Below are 22,638 nucleotides of genomic sequence, written 5' to 3'. Positions count from 1 at the left end.
GTCTTTGTTGCTGCACGTGGGCTTTCTCTAGTTGCGGTGAGCGGGGGCTTCTCTTGCTGCGGAGCACAGGCTCCAGGTGCGTGGGCTTCAGTAGTTCTGGCTCACGGGCTCTAGAGTGCAGGCTCAGTAGTTGTGGCTCACGGGTCCTGCTGCTCTGCGGCATGTGGCATCCTCCCGGATCAGGGCTCAAACCCGTGTCTCCTGCATTGGCAGGCAGACTCCTAACCACTGTGCCACCAGCGAAGCCCGATGATCTGTACTTTTGCTTTCAAAACACTTTCACATCCATCATTTTACCTGAATCTCATATGCATCATAAGGGGGCAGGGCCAGTACTTAAAATCTTTGATAAGCTTTTCAGGTGTGAGCTGTTTTAACTTCTGATGAACCTCTCTGAGGCTCAGAGCAGTTGGAGTCACAAAACAGGTAAGTAGCCTTTATTCATTCATGTTGTTTATCGTGATATACTGAGTGCCAAGCATTGTGCTGGGCAGTGAGGATATGACAGAACTTACAGTCTGGAGTAGGGTTTCTCTACCTTGGTATGAAGGATATCTTGGGTTGATAATTATTTATTGAGGGGGCAGTCCTGTGCATTGTAGGATGTTTAACAGCATCCCTGGCCTCTGTCCACTAGATGCCGATAGAAACCCTCCAGTTGTGACAACCAAAAATGTCTTCCGACATCTGTCCCCTGTTGGGACAGGGGAGCAGGTACAATCATCCCCAGTTGAGAACTACTGGTCTAGAGAGAAAGGGACAAATGAACAATCATCCTGTTTGATAAGTGCTCTGATAGGGACAGCAGAGAATGTTCCGCAGCACAAAGCAGAGCATCTAGCCGCGCGTAGGGGGTGGAGCAGGAAAGGCTTCCCAGAAGGAGGCTCTTGATGACTGGGTAGAAATCACCCAGACAAAGAGAAGGCGGGAGGGGACAGAGAAGAATGCATTGGAGGAAACTGTGTCTGGTGCCCCGGGGGGTTTATGGGCACAGGGCACTGTGTGAGGACTCCGGAAGAGGTTCAGTGTGGCTGGGACCCAATGCAGAGCTGAGGCTGGGGGTGGACGAAGTGGAGAAGAGTGGGCTGGACAGGAGGCTGGGCCAGGTCTGTGGGCCCCGTTAAACCAGCAGAGGAGACTTTTATTATCTTAAGGGCAGTGGGAAGTCTCGGGAGGTGTTTTAAACATGGAGTGACTTGATCAGATTTGCATTTCAGGCAGGTCACTCTGTCAGAGTAGAGAATAGGCCGGTGGGGAGAAGGAGCAGAGGCCATCATTTCTAAGGATTTTACCCCAGCCGTCTGTTTCCAAGATCGGCCCTTGAGTACAGCACCCCCGGAAGGGGCTGGGACCGGGGGAGCTGAAGTTACAGGACAGGACCTTGTGTTGCGGAGACAGAGCACAGTTCTTGAGGAGAAGGGGGTAATGGGATAACAACACCCCAAAGCATCAGTTCTCAGCTCCTTCCTGCCTGGATAGGTGATGGAAGGAAGGTCAACTCAAGGTCATGACAATTTCCCCTGTGTTCCCTAGAACCTTGTCTCACTCAAAATGGCACCTTGAAATGTTGAGAGGAATGTTATTTTAAGGTTAGCTGTGAATGTATCTTTAATGATTTTAAAATATCATTTGAAAAATTTGGTTCTTTAATATCAGTTACAAATGACTTGTGACACGCTGCACAGCCAATCGCCGTGCACCCCCAAACACCACGAGGAGGAGCTGTCATCTGAGGGAGTCTCAGTCCTCACACCTTACAGCTGTGAAGACTTGATCAACCTCCAGACCAGGGCTGGCCTCACTCACAGTTCACTCTGTCTGACTCTCCTGAACCTCAGCTAGCCTGCCAGGCCACTCTTGGGTGGAGGCAGACAGCTCCACTGCCCTTCATTGCTGTGAGCAGCCTTTAAAAGTTTTAGAAGCTATTTCCTAAATAGACCGAATGGGGCTGGAATATCCTCTACGCAGAGTCTGCCTCCTGAGTCCGTGGTTTCATTTCTTCCCTCCTCCTTCATCCCAACCCCTAGACTGCTGGCTTTTTAGTTTTCATTTGAACCCTTGTGGTTGTTTTTCTTTCATCAAGAATGGGGCTCGATATGATAATGGTGAATTATTGGGTCTACGAAATGTAAACAGAAGATGGTTTTCCATTTCTAGTTTGAAAGATGAACGTCCTTTGCTTTCTTTACATAACCAGTGAAGAAATTTGACGTGGCTGTATCTAGGGGTTGAGAAAGCCCCCATTTATGGTTCTTTTCTGTCCCAAGTCTTCCCCATTTGGTCAAAGTAGCACCACAATGGAATCCACTGGCTTCCGCTTGTGGGTCACAGACCAGAGATGGCAGAGGTACTGGGGGTGGGGGAGGGGAGAAGAAGGGTGACTCACTTCGGCAGGTGGGCAGCACGTCGCTCCACTGCCCGCTGGCCAGGCACTGGGACCGAGCAGCCCCCTCAGCCACATACCCAGGGTTGCAAACAAACTTGACCACATCGTTGAGGTTGAACTGGTTGCCCTGGGTGAGGCCGTTCATTGGGTTGCCTGGGTGTCCACAGGTAATCGCTGTAATCAGAACAGAAGAGAGGTAAGCCCTCCTGTTATTCCATATCCCCCAAAGTCCATCCTCTCCTCACCTGGCGTTTCTCATACCCATCAGTGAAGTTCAGCCTTAGGTCTAACTTTAGGCTCTTTTGCTGCAAAATTCTGCTTCCCTGAAATCAGCATGTGGACATTCCCTTTTCTTTGAAGGCATGTCCACCGCTTGGACAACACGAGAGAAGTCATTCTTGGACTTCCACAGGGTGTTAGGTTCACAGCGTCGTTCTCTGTCCCTCCCGCCTCGTTTCCTCTCCCTTATCCCCTGGCTCCCCAACTCCACTCTTCTTCGCCAGATACACTGGTGACTACCCCTCATGTCATGCAGACCCAGCCTAGTTCCTGGGCCAATCTGGATGGAGCCAGAGTCAATACTAACCATGCCTGCGTGGAGGGACTGGTCACTCTGACAGACCAGTGGGAACCAGAGCTCTTAGTGGGGGCACAACCCTTCCCCCACTCCTTCCACGTGAAGGGAGTTCAATTCATGTAATTCCTGGCCTTTCTCTCTGCTCTCTTCCTTACTCTGCCCCGGGTAACGTGGAGCGGCCCATCGTGCAATTTGGGAAGAATAAAGGCTCAGCCCTGCCTTTCTCCTCTTGGGACCCGGCGGCCCGTGGGCAGCGCTGCTCTGCCCCACTCCTCCAGAGACAGGCTCTCTGCAGCAATGGAGCGATGCCCGCCCCAGTGCAGTGCTGCCTCTGACTGTGTGTGAATCCACCCCGTTCTGGGGTTTATTGAGCAGATTCCACTTGGCTCTCACATTAAGCTATGGGTTCCAACTTAGTCTTTATCAGGAATAAAAGTGATATTTTGTCTTCCACCTATGACTCTGTTTCCTTCTGTAATTTGTTCAACCCTGGGCAGGGAAGGAAGAGTGTTCTGGTGCTTGTAGGGTTCAGGCTTTCCCCGCTTCCTCCCAGCAGTGGAGTTCACTCCACCCAGTGGCGCTGGTCTCTTCGAGTTTTCTTGAACCAGCAAGTTCCTGCCCCAGAGCCTATGTACTTGCTTCCCTCTTGGCTGGAACATCCCTTGGTTTCTGCACTCATATCCTCCGGGGCCCCCTCAGATGTCACTAGCAGAGAGGCCTTCCCTTACGACCAGATAAACAACCTCCCCAGTACTGCCCAGCCCCCTAGCCCAGCCCTGCTTTTCTCCATAGCAGTTGGCACACTCTGCATGTACTTCTTCATGTGTTCATTGCCTGTCTCCCGCTACCTGAATGGAAGCTCCTTGGGACAGGGACTCTGTTTCGCTCCTTGCTGTATCTTTCGGGTATGTATCAGTGCCTGACACACAGGAAGAGCTTGATAAATATTTGCTGAGTGAATGAACAAATGAGTGAGCCATGAATGGATGGATGCCTGACTTCTGCTCTGCTCCCTCATCCCTAGTTCTGTTGAGTGCCTGCCTGGTACCTAGTCTCTTTGGGTTGAACTCCCACTTGATGGCTTTGAGGCCTCTCCCTTGGTTCTGGATTTTTAGCTGTGAGCGGTTGAGGAGCCATGAGGAATGCTTTCTTATCCCAACACTTGGATTTATGAGGACCCCACCCCAGACCCAAATGGTATGGACGGAGGTCGGGGAACAAGGCCAAGTAGGACCCGCTTTTGGCTGTGGCCACGTCTGCTGTCTTTCTGGGCCCGTTCTCTTATGGAAATCCCAACAGTAGCATCCCTGACTCTAGCAGAGAGAGCTGGGCAGAGGCATGCTGTTATAACGGACTACAGGTGTTCAAGACTGCCCGGTGTGGCGGGACGAGAATGCACTAGGAGGCCAGCAGCCCAGGGTTTATAGTTCAGCTCTGTCTTTTCCTTCCTTTGGACAACTCACTCTACACCTCAGCTCCTATATCTGTAAAGTAAGCATTTCAATATGCATTAACAGGGTTGCTTTAAAAACAGATTCATGCATTTGCTCTTCATTAAATGTTTACCGCGCACTAAGTGCGAGACACTCTGCTACATACTGATGATATACAAGGAGCTCAGGGGGCTCACTTCTCAGCCTAGTAGGAGAGCAGGCAGGGATGCAGGCCGTCACAACACCACGGCTGGTGCCGAGACAGGCCGGTGCCCAGGAGGGGCACCTATCCTCTGCTAGGGAGGGAGTGGTTAAGGAGGGTCCACAGAGGGCATGGCGTACCCTATGAGCTGGGTCTCAAGGCTGAGCAGGACTTTGCCAGGTTAGTGAAGTGGTGGGGGAATGGAGGTAAGCTTCGTAGGGTCTGTGAATCCCCCGAAATTATATGCAAAATATTGGGTGTTTGCGATCAGCTTGGGAGAGGATCCATTTTCTCACCAGACTCACAAAGGGTCATGACCCCAAAGGCTAAAATAACCACTTGTATAGAGTGAGAGAAGAGGGCTGAGGAGTAAAACCTTTGGGAGGAGTACCAGCGTCTGAGCTGCAGATTGACCGAAATGCCCGCAAAGGACACGGAGGTGGTCAGCAAAGCAGTAAGTCAAGCTCACAGGAGGTGGGAGTGTCACAGACCCATGGGGAGAGTTCAAGACTCGTCAGATGGCCCAGAGGGCTCTGTTTCTCTGGAGAGCCCTGACGAATACAGGCGCGAAGGGAGAAGGAGAACACACCACTGGGAAGGAAAAGAGGAGTTCTGCTGGACTGGGGCTTAACTGGACGTCAACCACATGCACCACTGGACCCAGATTTCCTGAGGGCCGAGACTACGGCACATTCAATTCATCTTTACCCACAACACCTAACACAGCACCTGGCACAAAGTAGGTACTAAGGAAAGGTTTCTTGAATTCGGTCTTACAGGCTGAGGGAAATTAATAGAAATGGAAGGTCCACAGTTCAGAGGAGAGAAGTAAAAACAGACTAAGCTTACTAGGAAGGCAGAAGGGAAGGAGGTCCTGAGACCCATGGAGGGATTAGCCTTGGGCCTCCTTCTAGAGAGGAGGGAAGTGACAAGGACAGACGTGCGAGCCAGGGAAGCAGGAATTGGATATTACCTGATGGCTTCTATTTTCTCTGCACAGTAGAAAGTGAGATTACATGATTAGCTAATAATTATTGGGGTCTATATGCATTATTTCATTTAATCCTGACAACCCCCTGAGGTAGGCACCATCGTTATCCTCATAGGAAAAGAGAGTTTCAGAGGAGTCTGGGGACTTGTTCAAGAGGCACAGTTTCTAAGTGGCTTGTCTGAGTTCTAAACCTAGCTTCTCTGCTTTCAGGACATCTTCACTATTTGCTATTTGCTGACAAACAGAATACGGGTGTTCAGAAAGGAGGTGAAATTGTGAATCAGCTGTGAAATTGTGCAGAATGGACAAGGGAGCTGACTGAGGAAATGTAGATGGGCGGCTGGAAAGTTCTGAGAGTCTGGTTGATATCGTAAACCTTGAGTCCATAGGTGATGGCAGCTAACACAGTACCTGCCACAGAGCAATCACTTGTTCTATTCCTCTTGCCGTCCTACTCCAGATACTTCCTAAAACTCTGTGCTCCGGGAGAGAATGGAGCTTGGTACAAGAGATCCTGGATTCTGTGATGTGACAGGGCGGTGGCATCACTGCCACCACCACACTATCATCACAACAGCAACAGCAGCTTCTGACCGTTTCACGTTATTGATTAATCCTCGCAATAGTCTCTGGGGTACCTGCTTTTCATAGATGAGGAAAGAGACCTAGTGAGATAAGCTAACTTGCCTAAAGCCACATGCTACGTAGTGGTAGATCTGGAACTTGAACCCAGGCAATCTAGGTCCAGGGTCCAAGTGTCCAAATGCTTTACTATACTGCCTTTCAGTAAGGACCAGGTGCAAAATTAAGTATCTTAGGTTCGGCAGACATCCTCCATTTTTTCAGACTCCAACATTCCCTATTATTGGTAACCCAAACCTTTTCACACATATTCTGCGTCAATTTCTTAAAGGCATTTGAATTTGCATTTCCTGGATTAAACCAAACTTGTTTTGTTTAGACACATCTAGAAGGCTGACTGAATATAGATAGGTCTTCCTTTCTGTAAACCTTCTTTTCTGTGAAGCATTTCTTAATACTTAAGAAACTATCAAGACTAGTTTTCATGCATTGCTTGTTAAGGCTCATTATTTCATTGTTCCATCTCATATATGAAAAACCAAATGAAAAAGAATTAAAAACAAAAACCTGCCTTACAAAAATTAAGAACAAAACCTGCACTTTATATAAAAGCTCACTTTATGGAACTTTAGAAAGTGAAAATTTTTCCAAATTACTTCCAGGCAACTGAGAATAAACAGTGGCCATCTAAATTCCCAAAATGCAGACTAACAAGAAGAAGAAATAAAACTGTAGAAAGTGCAGGCCTGCAGCATAACTAGAAGACAGACAATGCTGTAAACTTTTAAGTTACGTGTAAGTAGAAAAATAAACACTAAACCCAGGGAGAACTATTTCTCATGCTTCTGTCACAAGCCTTTGTAGAGAGCAAGGCTGTATGGAGAGGAGAGGAGAGGAGGGGAGCAGGGGAGTATTGATCTAAAGTCACTGCTAGAAAGAGAAAGTCTATCTTAAATGTGAACATATTGAAAAAGGATCCTGGTATGTCAATGCACTGATTACAGGAAAGGGACATACAAGTTAACAACCTTTCCTAAATATCAAACGAAAAAAGAAAAAAAGCAAAGCAAAGAAAGCAAAGAGAACACATCATACAGAGAAAGAAAGAAAGAAATATGTGTATTATATTTTACACATAATTAAACATGACAGAATTAAAACCAAACATATAAGTTATAACAATATATGTGAATGAATTTGACTAACCTATTAAAAGAAAAAGATCTTCAAACTGGCTCAGAAGGCAAGGCCCAACTCTATGATGTATATAACAGACACATCTAATTTAAGTGATTCAGAAAGTCTAAAATAAAGGGTGGTTAAAGGTATACCAGGCAAATGGGCAAAGGATGAGAGCAGCGGGCATAAGCCTAATAGCATTAGACACAGTACAATTCAAACTAGAAAATACTAAAAGTGATAATGAAGATATTTTTAAAGGCTAAAACCACAATTTGCAATGTAGGTATAATAGTTATGAATATCTATGTACCAAATAAAGCAATTACTGTTACATAACAGAAACTACGGGAAATGTAAGAAAAAATAGAAGAACACTGATGAAAGAAAACTTTGAAACACAAATTTCAGAACAAAACAGGTCAGGTGGACAAAAATCGAAGTGAGCATACAGAAGAAATAAACAACAAAATCAATAAGGCACGTCTTGCGATTATACATAGAACTTAACACACTAATACACTTTCTTCTCAAATGCACATGCAACATTCATAACAACTGATCAAATATTAGGCCACAAAGGAAGCCTCAGTAAATTCCATGAAGTAGAAATATTATATACAGTGCAATCAATTAGAAATGAATATCAATGTAAAAATCCAAAAGGTCCTTCCATCTGGAAATAAAAACCACACACTCTTTTATTAAAAAAAACTTCTAGGCAAAAGGGGGAATTAATATCAAAATTACAGAATTTCTGAGAAATAACAAAACCCTAATTTTTATAATCTGTGGGGTATGATTAGAGCAGTGATCAGAAGAAATTTTATAGCTTTAAACACTTACGTCCATAATAATCAATAAAAACGAAAGACTGAAAATAAATGAACTAAATTCCTAATTCAAAAGCAAGAAAATGAACAAAGAAGTTAATCACAAGGAAGAAAAAAATAAAGGTGAAAGCAATAGTTAATGATGCAGAAAACTGAAAACAACAGATGTAATTACTGTCTTTGAAAAACATTAACAAAACGTACAAAAACCTCTAGCTAACCTAATCAAGACAACACAAGAGAAAGTCCACGTTGCACCTGAGCCCGTGACTAGGGAGAGTGGGTACCATACTTACGCACACAGAAAGGGGTCTTGCCTGACCAGTGATGATCCTGCTGGCAGATGCGCACAGACATGCCGATCAGGCGGAAGCCGGCGTTGCACTGGTACACCACGCTGCCCCGGTAGTTGTAGTTCTCCCCATTGATTTGCCCGTTGACGATGGGCTCAGGGGTCCCGCAGTGTCCAGCTTTGGTGGGATGTGGGAAAAGAGAGTAAATTGAAGAGGAGCTTATAGAAAATAAGGTGGGACTTGGTCAAATGAGGGGAGGGGGAGACATGGACGGTGGGGAAAAGGACCACCCATCGTTTTTCCCACCTCCCCCTGACTGCAGCCTCCAGGAATGACTTCAGGAATCCTAGACCTGATAGAAGTGGTGTTGAAGACTTGGCAACCCCAAATCCCAAGGTTGCATTCCAAATGGCTACCCATCTCTGAGCTTTAGTTTCTGTGTCTGTACATGGGTAAGAAACGATCACTGTTACTGCCCTGCCTCTGGGAACGTCCCCCTCTTTTTCTCATCAGCCAGCATTTCCAGAGCATCGACTGCATGGGGGGCACCGTGGTCTCATTAAGGCAGTCAAAGCCTAGCTGTGAATGAGCTTATTTACAAAACAGAAACAGACTTACAGACTGACAGAACGGACTTATGGCTACCAGCGGGGACCCGGGAATGGGGTGGGGGTGGGGGGATAGTTAGGGAGTTTGGGATTGATGTGTACACACTGCTATATTCTAAATGGATAACCAACAAGGACCTACTGTATAGCACAGGGACCTCTGCTCAATATTACGTAACAACCTAAATGGGAAAAGAATTTGAAAAGGAATAAAAAAAATCTGGTCGTGTTGAAAATAACCATGTAAGACCAGGTGGCTCAGCTAAATTCATCCTTCTTTCTTGAGCGGCAAGGAACACAGCTAATATAAACCTAGGTGAGTTATTTTTTTTAAATGGGGTTTAGGTAGAGTGAATTTCTCGTGTTTCCACTAGCATTTTTGGGCTCTGTTTGGAAATAACTCATGACTGTGTCTCTAACAGAGGCCTGAGACAGAGGGAGGGCAGTACTGTACACTCTGGAACAGACCGTCCAGTCTATGCTGTTGGGTCTGTGTAGCTGGGACCCTCCTTTGGAGTTGAGGGGTCCAAGAAAGGTGTGAGAGAAGAGAGAACTTTAGTATCTAATGTTTAGGCAGGGACTGGATTAACCATGGGGGAAATGATAACTCTGTCCTCCGTAAGCCAGGTTGCTTCTTATGCTTTTGTCATACACTGACATATTTTTGTCATAAAACAAGCTAATGACAAAAATATTTATTTATTATATAATATAGTACATATAATATTGTATTTTTGTATACATATGTATGTAAAATTTGCTGATATATATTGGGTTTGTCAAAAAGTTCCTCTGGGTTTTCCCCTAAGATCTTATGGAAAAACCAATAATATAAATGGTATTTTAGGTGTGCTGCAGGAATGTGTCTCTGTAAAGTGTCCCTGGAGGCGGAGACTGGGGCTTCACCCATCATACAAGGGCCAATAAGAAGGGGGTGTCTTTTTGATCAGAATGAGAGCCCCTCAAAGGTTTGTCTCCTCAGACTTGAAGTTCCTCTCATTCGTTTGGGTGCTCCAGGGGAAGCTTGTTCAGGGTTTTGCTTATGGTAGATGCCAATAGCTGTTTGGATTAAGCATTTTATGACAGTAGGTAAAACAGTTCAGTTCAAAGATTGGAATGCAGCTTTGGAAAGATCTAACCTGTCCTGAGGAGGGGAAAAGGGACAGGAGAGGTCCAGGGAGGTCACTTACCGAGGCAGCGGACTTCGGAGCCACTCCAGAGCCCGTTGGCCATGCACTCTCGCACCCTGGAGCCCACCAGCGTGTACCCGGAGTTGCAGGAGAAGATGGCCGTCGCTCCGTAGACGGACAGGGTTCCGATGCGGTGCCCATTGGGCGGGATGGGGAGCTCTCCACAGGAGATGACTATAAAGACCACAAAATGCTCAGGAAGCCAGCCCTGAGAGACGGCCACAGAAGCCCTGCTGCTTCTGATTAGCAAGAATAATGACAAAAATAAGATCCGTTTAACCTACTCTAATGGGACTCTTGACCAGAATACGGGTCGCCACCGTGACTGCTGTGCTGTTACGCTGGGCCCGTGATCCTTAACTGGAGGTGTCGCCAGAAGCACCCGAGGAGCTTTAAAAATGTCCAGGCTGCACTCTGGACCCACGATTCACAATCTCTGGAGATATGGCCCAAGCGTGTGTATTAAAGAAAACCAAAACTCCTCAGGGGTTTTGGATGTGCACCCTTGTTAGGAACCACGGCGCCAGAGAGATGGCGACTCTGTGGTGTGCCCCTCGGCGTCCAGGGCAGACACTGCCAGGCACTGCCCTTGTGCTCTCTGCCGAGCCCAGCAGCAGCCCTACACTCGTTCTCCACGGAGCACTGTGGACGGCCCCTGGCTGCACTGAGACGTGAGCGCCTTCATTGTAAGGAAGCTATGCCACGCTCGTGACTCCTACTCTGTCACATACATGGTTCCACTTCGGAGTCTGGACTTGGATGAACAAAGGTAACAGTGTCTTGGGTCATAGGTGTTGGGAAGATACCACTCCTCCTACCCAGTCTCAAATGTCCCCCTGTGCCCTGATAAGTGATCTCCTTCTGTCCCTTCACAAACACTTACTTCCTCTATCACATCTTTACTGATTCAGTAAATAGCATCAGAATATCCCTACTGGTGGATGCTGTGCTGACCCACTCAGACCCCCTTTTAGGACTGAAGGACTTCTTCCCCCAGCTGCTGGCAAACAACCCCTTGCTGCGAGCCCTCTTCAGACTGCCTTGGTTAAAGAGTCCTCCCACCTAAGGTCATGCTCTCTTCCTGGGGCAGCCTGCACCCAGTGTTTGGTCAGTATGGAAGTATAAAGGCCTCCTGCCCTAACCTGTGACAATTCTGAAGGGCCACCAAGATTCAGGGCTCTTTGCAGGGTCAGCTGAGGCCTTCTCTGATACTGCATCAGAGATCACCTTCTCCATCTTCCCAGCCCCACCTCTTCTCCTCCTCTTGCCTCCCCTCCCTCTCCCCTCCCCTTCCCTTCCCCAGGTGGTGATCCCAAGGGCATTCCCGAACAAACCTCCATCTCAGAGGTGCTTCCCAGGGACCCTGGCCTTTGAAACTATCTTAAAGAACCAAAGAAAAACAGCTTACAGTGGGGAAGAGGCAGGCGCACATAGGTGGCCTGGTCCCTTGCGCTATATTCATTCCCCCTAACCACACGCCCATTATAGGTCTTATCACACTTTGTTATCCTTGCTTCTTTATTTGTCTGCCTCTCCAGTAGACTCTCAGCTCCTTGTAGGCAGGAACCACAACCTTTTCTCCTCATACCTCTACAATACTTGGTATGAATGTGGAGTAAATGAATCAGTGGATGCTCACCTGGACAGAGGTAGCTTTTTAATAAGATGACAAGATGCTGAGAAGTGCTTCCTTAAAGGAATAGGCCTCTCCCCAGCTCCTGGTTCTAGGTGAGTGATCAGAAGGAGGGTCACTGCAGTCCCTGGCTACACTCCTCTTCTCCCCCCCCACCCCCAATTCAGCCCAGGTATGAGACGGCTCAGGGTGTAGGCACTGTGCCAAACTGGCCCACCCTGCCCTCCTGGGCTTACTTTGGCAGGTGGGCATAGAGTTGCCGAGGCTCCACTTGCCATTGGCCTGACAGCGGATGACCCTCTGGCCAGTGTAGTAGTAGCCAGGGTCACAGATGAGCATCAGCTGCGCCTGGAACTGGTACTGCGTCTCAAAGATGAGCCTCCATCGGCCGTGTTCCACACTGATGCTGCTGACGTCGGGACAGGTCACAGCTGGGGAGATAAAAAGCAGAGAGGATTAATAAATTAATTATGGAAGACGCTGACAACCCAGAGCTGGGGACTGGGAGACCGTAACGCAGTAATGATGAATCCAAGAGCCGTTCGTCCCCAGGCAGGTGCGGTCAATGAGTGAAGTGAGCCGGGTGGGGAATCAGCAAGCTGGGGTGGGCAGATCTGCCAAATTAAAAAAGAAAGGGAGGGCTTCCCTGGTGGCGCAGTGGTTGAGAGTCCGCCTGCCGATGCAGGGGACATGGGTTCGTGCCCTGGCCTGGGAAGATCTCACTGTGCCGCAGAGCGGCTGAGCCCGTGAGCCATAGCCGCTGAGCCTGTGTGTCCGGAGCCTGTGCTCCGCAACGGCAGAGGCCACAACAGTGAGAGGCCCACATACAACCAAAAAAAGAAAAAAAAAAAAAAAAGAAAGGGAGGTGGCACTCAGTCAGTGTTGACTGTGGATGTGAGACTGCAAATTCCAATTGGTCAGATCTGCCTTTTTCAAGAGAAGCTAGAAATACGAATTTTTATGTAAAATTTTCTGATTTTAAAATGTTGGGAAGAAATTCAAAAATTTTTAATAAAGCACTGCATAGGCCAAAGAACCAAAGCAAAACAAAAACAAAAACACAAAACCTTGTATCTTCAGACTAGATATAGCCCATGAGGCTGCCAGTGTGTGACTTTGGCCTTAAAACCGAAGTATATCTCTGTTATTTTGGAGTTCCGTGATCAAAGGACATTCATGCCAACTTTCTGACAGTTTTTCCATCTAAAAGGAAGTGGACCAGTCATTCCTACATTCTGTGATGGTTTATGGAAACATCTCAGGGAGCAGTGGTCTATCAGTGCTTTGAAACAGTTTCAAATGGGAAAGCAGGTTGGTAGATGGCAGTACCCACTTGTCTCAGCTCTCTGAGTCCCCAGCTTGCATGGCCATGTCTTTTCCCATTGCTGGATTTTTAGCTCGCTCCTTGCAGGAATCTTTTCAGCTGCTTATCCAGCCCTTTGACACACCCCCTCCCCTACCCAAGGACTCACGGACACACTGTGCGGGGACATTGTGGTTGCTCCATAGGCCTGTCTCCAGACATTCTGCTGTGGCCTCGGCACCTGCCTGGAGGTGGTAGCCTTCGCTGCAGCTGTACACAGCCTTGGTCCCCACCGTGTACTCTTTGCCAAACACCATTCCGTTCTTGGGGGCCTCAGGAAGCCCACAGGAAAGAGCTAGTGGAGGAAAAAAATGTCATGAGCATGTCTGCTTCAAGGATGGTGTTCTGAGAACATATTTTTATCTTTCGTCTCCCTTGAGGCCCTAATAAAATGATAGTAAAGACTAATAAGAGGGAAAAGCCTCATAACAAAAAAGAAAATGGGAAGATCAGTAGAGGAGATGAAATAAAAAAGCTTTGGAAGATGAAATGCACATAGAAGTGTGTTGATGGATTAAATGGAGTTGAGAAGCTGCAGCACAAAATATACAGGAGGGAGCTATGGAGTGAGACCAGTTCTCCATCCCTTCCCGCAAACACGGTGTAGAGACATTCAGGCGGCCATTCTCCAAACTAAACAGAGAGGGTTTTCTTACCCACTGAAGGAAAAAAAAGAAAAAAAAAAAAAGGAAAGAACTCCCTTGAGAGAATTAGGGATGCTATGGTAGAAGGAGGCATCCTGGAATAAAGCTCTTTTAATCCTTAAATATAAAGGCTCTCAGCCTAAAGCCTGCCCCTCTGTCTGCTTATCTCTGCCACATACTCAACTCAACTTCTTATTCATGGGAGAGACCTAGTGGGCAATGATAGCTACATATAATAACAGCAGAGGTAACCCACATCTGTTACCTGGAAGAATCAACCTAGCCTTTACTTTGAAATATGAACAATTAAAGATCACTATACAAATGAAAAACACCAGCAGCATGAAAGTGATAAAGATACGATTAAAAATAGAAAGAAAAGTCTCCTTTAGGAAACAGAACTAACTCAGGTAACAGAAAACATATAACTTTAAACTTCTTATCTTGAGAAAGTCAAGGTGACATATAATAAAATGAGAAGAGAGGGCTTTGAAAAGAGAACAACAAAAAGTGAACAAGGAAGGGCTCTGTTAAGTTAAAAATAGGATCACCAAAATACGCATTAAATAGAAGGGGTGGAAATTGTAGACAAAGATATGGCTGCCTGCCATTTCAGCAAACAAAGGATATTGCAGCCATCTCAGCCCTACAGCCACCCCCAACGGTGAGCGCTAAGGGAGCTCAGGATGGAGACAATAGGCTGCCCCCTCAGCCACAGCAGCGGCCCTGACAGTGCATCCTGAGGGGATTCAGGAATGGAAAGAACAGGATGCTGGCCCTAGATAGCTAAGGTGCATTTCAAAGGAATGATTTCAATGAGCCCTGACTCTGGCATCTTGTATGGAGAAAAGCGCTAAACTCATTAACCTGAGAGGTCTGGTTTTCTTTAATTAACAGTAATCTTTTGATGTCCTGACCACCTGGTTTTTGTTGCAAAAACTCCTATACATCCTGGCTCTTCCCTTGCCACTTCGGAGCAGTCCCTCAGAGCTATCTGAGAGGCTGTCTTCTGGGCTTAAGTCTGTTGAATAAAAACACAATTTTCAACTTTTAGGCTGTGAAATAAAATTCATATTTTATGCAAGACAAGAAAAACTTAAACAAAAAATTTTCTGCCTAGTATGCATGGTGTATCTGCCTTATGTCTCGACAAAACCTCCCCCATTGTCAGACATACCTGCTCCACCATAAAGAGCTACATTCTCCTACCATCAACAAGGCAACCCCTTAAAAGATAACATTCCTCTTGATCTTGTAAGGGGCCACGATGACATTTAGGTCTGGTTTGTGTAAACTGTCAATAATACGTCATTTAACGTAGAGCCCTCTGCTCCAAAAAACTTATATAACTCTGACATCTAACGGGTGGAACAGTTCTCAGAGCTTTCTGAGATGCTGTTTCTGGGTTATAATCCTCTCATTTGGCTCGAATAAAATTTTCCACTTCTTTCATTGATTGACTATCAATTTTTGTCGACAAGGTTGTGCATTTTTTTTCAGTCGACAGTTTCGGTGACTGACGAAGGGACCTAGAGCAGACTTCTCTCCTTCACCTGAACTCTACAAGGGTCTGGAATCTGCACCAGCAGAGGCCTCTGGCGCCCATCTGCCTCCTCGGAGAATCCAGACAAATTCGGGTGAATCTCTCCTGGTTCTTGGAGCTCCTGATTATTGGTTGAAGATCCTGAGTTTTATTTGGTGGTGTCTAACAGGTACCTGCCTCCGCATTTGAAAGATACTAAGAGAGCCCAGTTGAAAGACACTGGGATTTGCTCAGTCGAAAGATGCTGAGCGGTCTGGGCTGAGTGGTCAGGGAGGAGGCTGGGCTGAGTGATCAGGGAGGAGGCTGACCTGACGTTTTCCCTCAAATCAGCTGCCTATGCGAGAACGTGTTGGGATAAAAGTGCAACATGAGAGCTTTTAGCTCCGAAGAAGGGACATCTCCTCCTGGCCGAGAAGGGCTTTCTCAGGCAACTGAGAAACCTGCGGGAGTGGTGGAGGCAAGTCCTCACACTGTGCAGTGGTCCCACGGGGATGCGACAGGGAAGAGCCAATTTTGACTGCATGTTGGATCTGTTTCTTTGACTTTAGCCTCTGCTTTTCATTACTTTCTTTCTTTTTTTTTTTTTTTGCGGTACGCGGGTCTCTCACTGTTGTGGCCTCTCCCGTTGCGGAGCACAGGCTCTGGACGCGCAGGCTCAGCGGCCATGGCTCACGGGCCCAGCCGCTCCGCGGCATGTGGGATCTTCCCGGACCAGGGCACGAACCCATGTCCCCTGCATCGGCAGGCGGACTCTCAGTCACTGCGCCACCAGCGAAGCCCTGCTTTCGTTCTTATAATCATACATCATGGCCTCTCCCAGGGAACCCTGCCCACCTGTGAATGGCTGCAAGAAAGAAGAAATTAACACTTCCCCTCCCCAAGGTTGGCCATTCCAGGAGATGTTTTGCAAGACTGATGGCCCTTCTTACTTTACTTCCTCCCCGCCTCTCCCTCTCTATTCTGCCTTTTTACTTTACTTCCCTCTCTCATTCTATAAAAGAAATTGACATCCAGACTCTGATAAGATGGCTTTTTGGGGACCCTAGTCCTCCATCTTCTCGGTCTGCCGCCTTTCTGAATAAAGTCGTATTCCTTGCCTCAGCCCCTCGTCTCCCGATTTATCGGCCAGTTGTGCGGTGAGCAGAGTGAGCTTGGACTCGGTAACAAATCTGGCTGAGCCAGCTGGGAACCTTGCTGCTCGTGGCTAGCAGGTCCCCGTTGGGGAATATCGGGGCGAGGCCCTAGCAGCTGCCAGGATCATTTGTCCTGAGGCTCTTCCCTTCAAAGTTCCCTGAAGCAGCACCGGCTACCCCAGCACTGGGCAGTTGAAGCAAGGAACCGACAAACTTCTACGAGTCGACGGACTCGATTTTGGAGGGTAAGTCGCTCTGGCGTGCACACAGGGAACACATTCCCCCCTCTGTTTGGGCTTTTCCTTTATGGGACAAGCCAATTTGGTTGGGGTACCCTGGTGGAGAGGGGAATTGTTGTTGGACTCGACCTGATTTGGGGAACTGGTCCGTTGGGAACTAGTTCGTTGGTTTTGGTCTTGGTTTTGTTTTGGTTTTGTGTGCACTGATGCTAGAATTTGTTTGTGCCTTTTGTGTTGTAATTTGCGTCTTTTGTGTTTTGGTGTTATCAAACTTATAAAAATGGGAAATACTCCATCTATCCCGAGAGAGAGCCCTTTGAGGAGTGTATTAGATAAATGGGCAAAACATAGCCGTGAGCCTATGACTAAGAAAGACATGATATACTCTTGTAATAGGGTGCGGACCCAATATATGTTAGGATCAGAAGAACGATGGCCCCTGAATGGCTCACTCAGTTATACGATCTCGCAGTTAGGAGTGTTTTGCAAAAGAGCAGGGAAAAGAGATGAGATTCCGTATGTAGAAGCATTTATGTTATTGGATCAGGAAGAAAAGGAGTCCGAGGGCTGCCACTTTATGGTGCAGCGATCTGAAAGAAAACCTAAGAAGGAACGTATTCTACAGGGGGAAGAGGGAAAAAATTAGAGTGGGGACATGTTATTTCAAAACGTAACCCCCCCTCCAGCCTATCCAGCTCCCCCAGTGGCTGAGCAGGCTTCACCAGGAGGTGTTCCACCTGCACCCCCCTGCTGCCAACATATTCACCACCTCCTGGTTCCCCTACCCATGGGGATCAAATAGCAGTTTCTATAGTAACCCCTGGAGCACAGGAACCTGGTTTAGTATCACCATCTAAGACCCAATAGAGCAACCAATTTGGACCGGGAGCCACTTCTGCAGCAGAGCAATTTCCCTTGCGCCGATATCCTGTAAGAGGCCAGGGGACTCCCTTAGACTTGAGGCGTCCAATTCTAATGTCCCCTCAGGAGCCCCGGGTAACTTTGACAGTGGGGAACAAGTTGACTGACTTTCTAATAGATATGGGTGCCACATATTCTGTGGTAAACACCAAGGTGGCACAGAAAACTTCTCAGCCTATCCCGGTCAAGGGAGTTTCTGGAGAAGTACAAAACCGTTCGTTCTTACAACCTCAGAATGCCAACTAGGGGACCTCACCCTACAGGGCCATGGGTCCCGAACATATGTGGATCCCTCCTACCCCAAGGTACTGGACCTTTTGGCTATGCATTTCATGGCCCAGTCTGCCCCAGACATCAGGAGCAAAATTCAGAAAGCAACTGCTGGTCCTCAGACTCCAATGAACGATTTGTTCCAATGGGCTTATTTGGTTTTCAATAATAGGGATACAGCCGAAAAGGCTGAACGTAAGTACCCACAGAAATATGAAAAAGGCCCGAAAGATTGTAATGGCTTTGTCTGCTCAGAGACCAACAAAGGGGAAACAAAGTCATCCTAGGAGAAACTTGCCTGTATCTTTGAGATGCAAATGTCCTATCTGGTCTTCTCAGGAACCCTTAACTCTGCCATCTTTTTAAAATGCAAATTTTGAAAAAGAGGGTAAAGTAATTTAGAACCTGTTTTCCATAAATATTAGTAAAAAGGGTTTAGCCATCTAGACAAGTGAGGTTGATTTGTTCCATCTGCCAGAAACCCAATTTTAATCCAACCTCTTTTGTAAATTGATGGGTTTTACCTTGCTGTACCCGACTCAGGGCTGAAATTTTGAAATGAGAGCTATGATATCTCTCTGTTTGTGTGTCTGTATGTGTCTTTGTCTTTGGATAACATTGCTGCGGTTAATCTGTAAATGATCTCTATTTAATTAGCTTAAAGAAAAGTAAGTGCTTACAAACCAAACAATTCTAAATACAAGAGAAATTAAGATAAATGAATTTTCAGGTTCACGTGAACTGGGAAATATTTAGTATTAAATTAATACCTGGTATTAATGTTTGTTTGTTGATCTAATTAATATAGGCATGTCTTTAGAGCCATCAACATTAAGTATAATACTTTCACTGCACCTAGGTTTAATAGAAGTTAAATAAAATCTTGTTATACCTGTTGCAAATTTGTCAGCAAGAGAAATAACTTGATATGATGAAACTTTAAAGTAAATGGAAACGAGATAAGAGCTTTTAGGTAAACTCTATAAGAATAATTATGTTCTAAAAATCATCTAAAATACTCTCTCCAGATTTTGGTAACTATTACTTATCTCTTGATTTTCACTAGAAATTAAGGTTTTTAAGAGTCGGGGATTCTAATTTAAATATGTAATTAAAGCTATTGAAAATAATAAAACATTTCAGTATGGTAGAATGTGTGCTTTCAGTTAAGAAGGTATGAGGAATGGAATTACATTTTACTGAGAAAGTTTTATACAAGGTCAGGATTAACTAAATTTAGATTGAAGTTAACTAAGTAAATGGATTCTGTTAAGTAAGCTAATACAAGACGAATTTGATCTCTCTCTCTGTTAGAAGTGATCCTTTTTGATAACAGATTGTATGAGTCTCTGTGCCCTTAGGTGATCCGTATTTGTTTTCTTTTAATCATTTTGTGACTTTGGTTAAATGAATAAGTTGTTTCACAGTGACCTATGATCCTGTTGTGTTTTTTTGTTTGTTTGTTTGTTTTTTGTTTTTGTTTTTGCGGTACGCGGGCCTCTCACTGTTGTGGCCTCTCCCGTTGCGGAGCACAGGCTTCGGATGCGCAGGCTCAGCGGCCATGGCTCACGGGCCCAGCCGCTCCGCGGCATGTGGGATCCTCCCGGACCGGGGCACGAACCCGTGTCCCCTGCATCGGCAGGTGGACTCTCAACCACTGCACCACCAGGGAAGCCCTCCTGTTGTGTTTTAAAACATTTTTGATATTTTTAACAAACTTCCCAAATATCAAAATCTGACTAAAGCCTTTTAGCCTCCAGCTGACTCTGGAATACTTTGAAACAGCATCTCTGAGACATCTCAGAGAGGAATGTCAAACTAAGTTTATTTGGTATGTTAAATTACTTCAGAAACATTGTCAAGTGATTGGAGATGAACCTTAGGTTATAGAATATTTAATATAGATATTCCAAAATTTATACAGAATCCTTAACAGCTAATATGATGTCCTGATATGTTATCAATTATAATTCTAGTTATTCTAAAATGTTATATGTCACAGAAATATCAGTTTCCTGCTATTTGCATTGTACTCAAATCTTTAACCATGCTATTTTAAGTTTTGTCCTGATGCTTTAACAAAATGAAGATTTTCAAGAAGACTCATAAAAAGGAACTTTTTGATAAATATAAGTTTCTGATAGCCTTCAGATAATATCACTGGATTGGGTGACAAATGACAAAACTAATGGAAAACCTGATAACTTCAACTGGATCAACAGGAATTAATCAATGAACTAGTAAATATGGGACTGAATGAACTGGTAAATATGATTTATAACTTTATGACTTTGGGAAATATACTGGCTTTAATCTTTGTTTTTCAGAAAAAAACCTTTTCTCTTATGCTATGACCTACAACAAGTTGATAAAGTATGCCTTTGTAAACAAAGATGAAACATTTATCTTTTTCTCTCTACCGGGTTGATCCTGCCAGTAGCATATGCTTATCTCAAAGATTAAGCCATGCATGTCTAAGTATGCATGGCCAGTACAGTGAAACTGTGGATGGCTCATTAAATCAGTTATGGTTCCTTTGGTCACTCGTTATTGGAACTGGAATTACAACTAGTAATATATATCGTATATACTTATACATATATCGTATATACTTATACGATTATACTAATCGTTTTAATTTGTTCTTTGTTTCCAAATTTTTTGTGCTTTGTGTGTCCCTGCTGCACTATGTCTTTGTCAGTGTTACTAGCTGCATTACTTATATCCTGTCTATTTCATAAGACTGTTGTCTCTTACAGTGCCTAGTGTGTAACCAGGCCCCCAGCAAAACTTCTCACATTTATAACATAAAATAGTTGTAATAGTGATTCTACGTATGGGAAGAAGCAACAAGGGAAAATGTCTCCTGATCATAATTAGACAGAGGATCCAGAGAATCTTTAATTATCAATAGGGCCTGATCCAAAAATTAGCACCCGGAGTGGCATATCAACAATTTTCGCCTGACCTGGGATGAGCCTCCCAGCACTGTGGGACAAAATTTGATCAAGACATGTCTCCCAAATATTGGTCAAATTCCCCTCCAACGTCAGCCGGGGAACCCTGAGGAAACTCAGGAAGGAGAAGAATACCTGCCATCTAGCAGGCATCAGACTGCAGCCATTTCCTATGGTGAGCCGTGAAGAAACTCAGAATGTGAAAACACAGGATACAGACCCCAGATGGCTGTGGTACATATCAAAGGAAAGATTTCAGTGAGCCCAGACACTTGCATCTTCTCCTACATAGAAAAACGCTAAATTTTTTAACTTGAGATGTGGCCTCCCAGGCTTGAAGACCTCAAAATTCCCGATAACTCTCAACTTGCTAGGTTGTGAATATTTTTTAAGTCTACAGGTGTAAAGCAGACACTTCCAAAGAGGAACAAAAGAAGACAAATCTCATCATTTGGATCACTGGCACCAATGGCGGACACTCCCAGAAAGATCCATCTGACTGAGCAGTTAGAATGGTGGTCACCCCTTTCCCACAAGATTGTGGAATGCACATTCACAGTGGGGAACTGTAACAGGGAAGAGCCAATTTTGACTCCATGTTGGATCTGTTTCTTGGACTTCAGCCTTTATAATCGTACATCATGCCCTGCCTCAGGGAACCCTGCCCACCTGTGAATGGCTGCAAGAAAGAAGAAATTAACACTTCCCCTCCCCGAGGCTGGCCATTCCAGGAGATGTTTTGCAAGACTGATGGCCCTTTTTACTTTACTTCCCTCTCTGATTCTATAAAAGGAACTGGCATCCAGACCCCATAAGATGGTGTTTTGGAGACCCTGGTCCAACATCTCCTCAGGCTGCCAAACTTCCGAATAAAGTCGTATTGTTGCCTCAGCACCTCGTCTCCTGATTTATTGGCCTGTCGTGGGGCAAGCAGAGCGAGCTTGGACTTGCTAACAGGGAAACCAACTCATTTTAATTAAACAACTTTCTCTGCACGAATAAGAACCGGCCGTTCCGTGATCTGAGCACCCACAGTGCTCGGGAGGGAGAATCCGAGACATGAAGAGGAGCTGAAACAACTCTAGGGTAGAAACCTAGAGGCATTAATATCATAAGCAGCACATTGGCCCACCACACAATTCCACTAGGAACTTTTATCCTCAACAAATTCAACTTTAAAGTGGGAAATAGAGTCTCTCAAACAGAAAAAACGAGGGGCATCAGAAAGCCAAACTCCAGCTAACACCCCAGCCAGATTCATGTCTTATACTTGCAAGTACCTAATTAATCGGGAAAATTATATCAAAGGAGATCTCAACCTAAAATGGCCAATATAGGGCTCTTTTATTGCGTATGCCGTTAAATTAAAAAAAAGCCGGCTTGATAAAACATCTTTTCAGAATTCTGACCTTAAAAAAACAAAAGCTTGGGGCTTCCCTGGTGGCTCAGTGGTTGAGAGTCCGCCTGCCGATGCAGGGGGCACGGGTTCGTGCCCCAGTCCGGGAAGATCCCACATTCTGCGGAGCGGCTGGGCCCGTGAGCCATGGCCACTGAGCCTGTGCGTCCAGAGCCTGTGCTCCGCAACGGGAGAGGCCACAACAGTGAGAGGCCCGCGTACCGCAAAAAAACACAAACAAACAAAAAAAACCCCAAAACCCAAA

At 45.7% G+C, this 22,638-nt stretch overlaps 1 protein-coding gene across 1 annotated transcript in view; it reads right to left on the bottom strand.

The window, feature by feature from the left end:
* Window positions 1–22,638, bottom strand: part of CSMD2 (CUB and Sushi multiple domains 2) — a 667,758-nt gene that overhangs the window by 43,976 nt on the left and 601,144 nt on the right. Inside the window, exons 50-54 of the mRNA XM_033838419.2 lie at window positions 13,380–13,565; window positions 12,144–12,338; window positions 10,275–10,448; window positions 8,480–8,653; window positions 2,387–2,560 (exon numbers count right to left, since the gene is read on the bottom strand). Of these exons, the coding sequence (XP_033694310.1) occupies window positions 2,387–2,560; window positions 8,480–8,653; window positions 10,275–10,448; window positions 12,144–12,338; window positions 13,380–13,565 (903 nt within the window). The remainder of the gene's footprint in view (window positions 1–2,386; window positions 2,561–8,479; window positions 8,654–10,274; window positions 10,449–12,143; window positions 12,339–13,379; window positions 13,566–22,638) is intronic.

Source organism: Tursiops truncatus, chromosome 1, assembly GCF_011762595.2.
Source record: "Tursiops truncatus isolate mTurTru1 chromosome 1, mTurTru1.mat.Y, whole genome shotgun sequence".
Classification (NCBI taxonomy): Eukaryota; Metazoa; Chordata; class Mammalia; order Artiodactyla; family Delphinidae; genus Tursiops; species Tursiops truncatus.
Note: the sequence above shows the minus strand (reverse complement) of the source record. Positions and strands in the feature narration are given on the sequence as shown.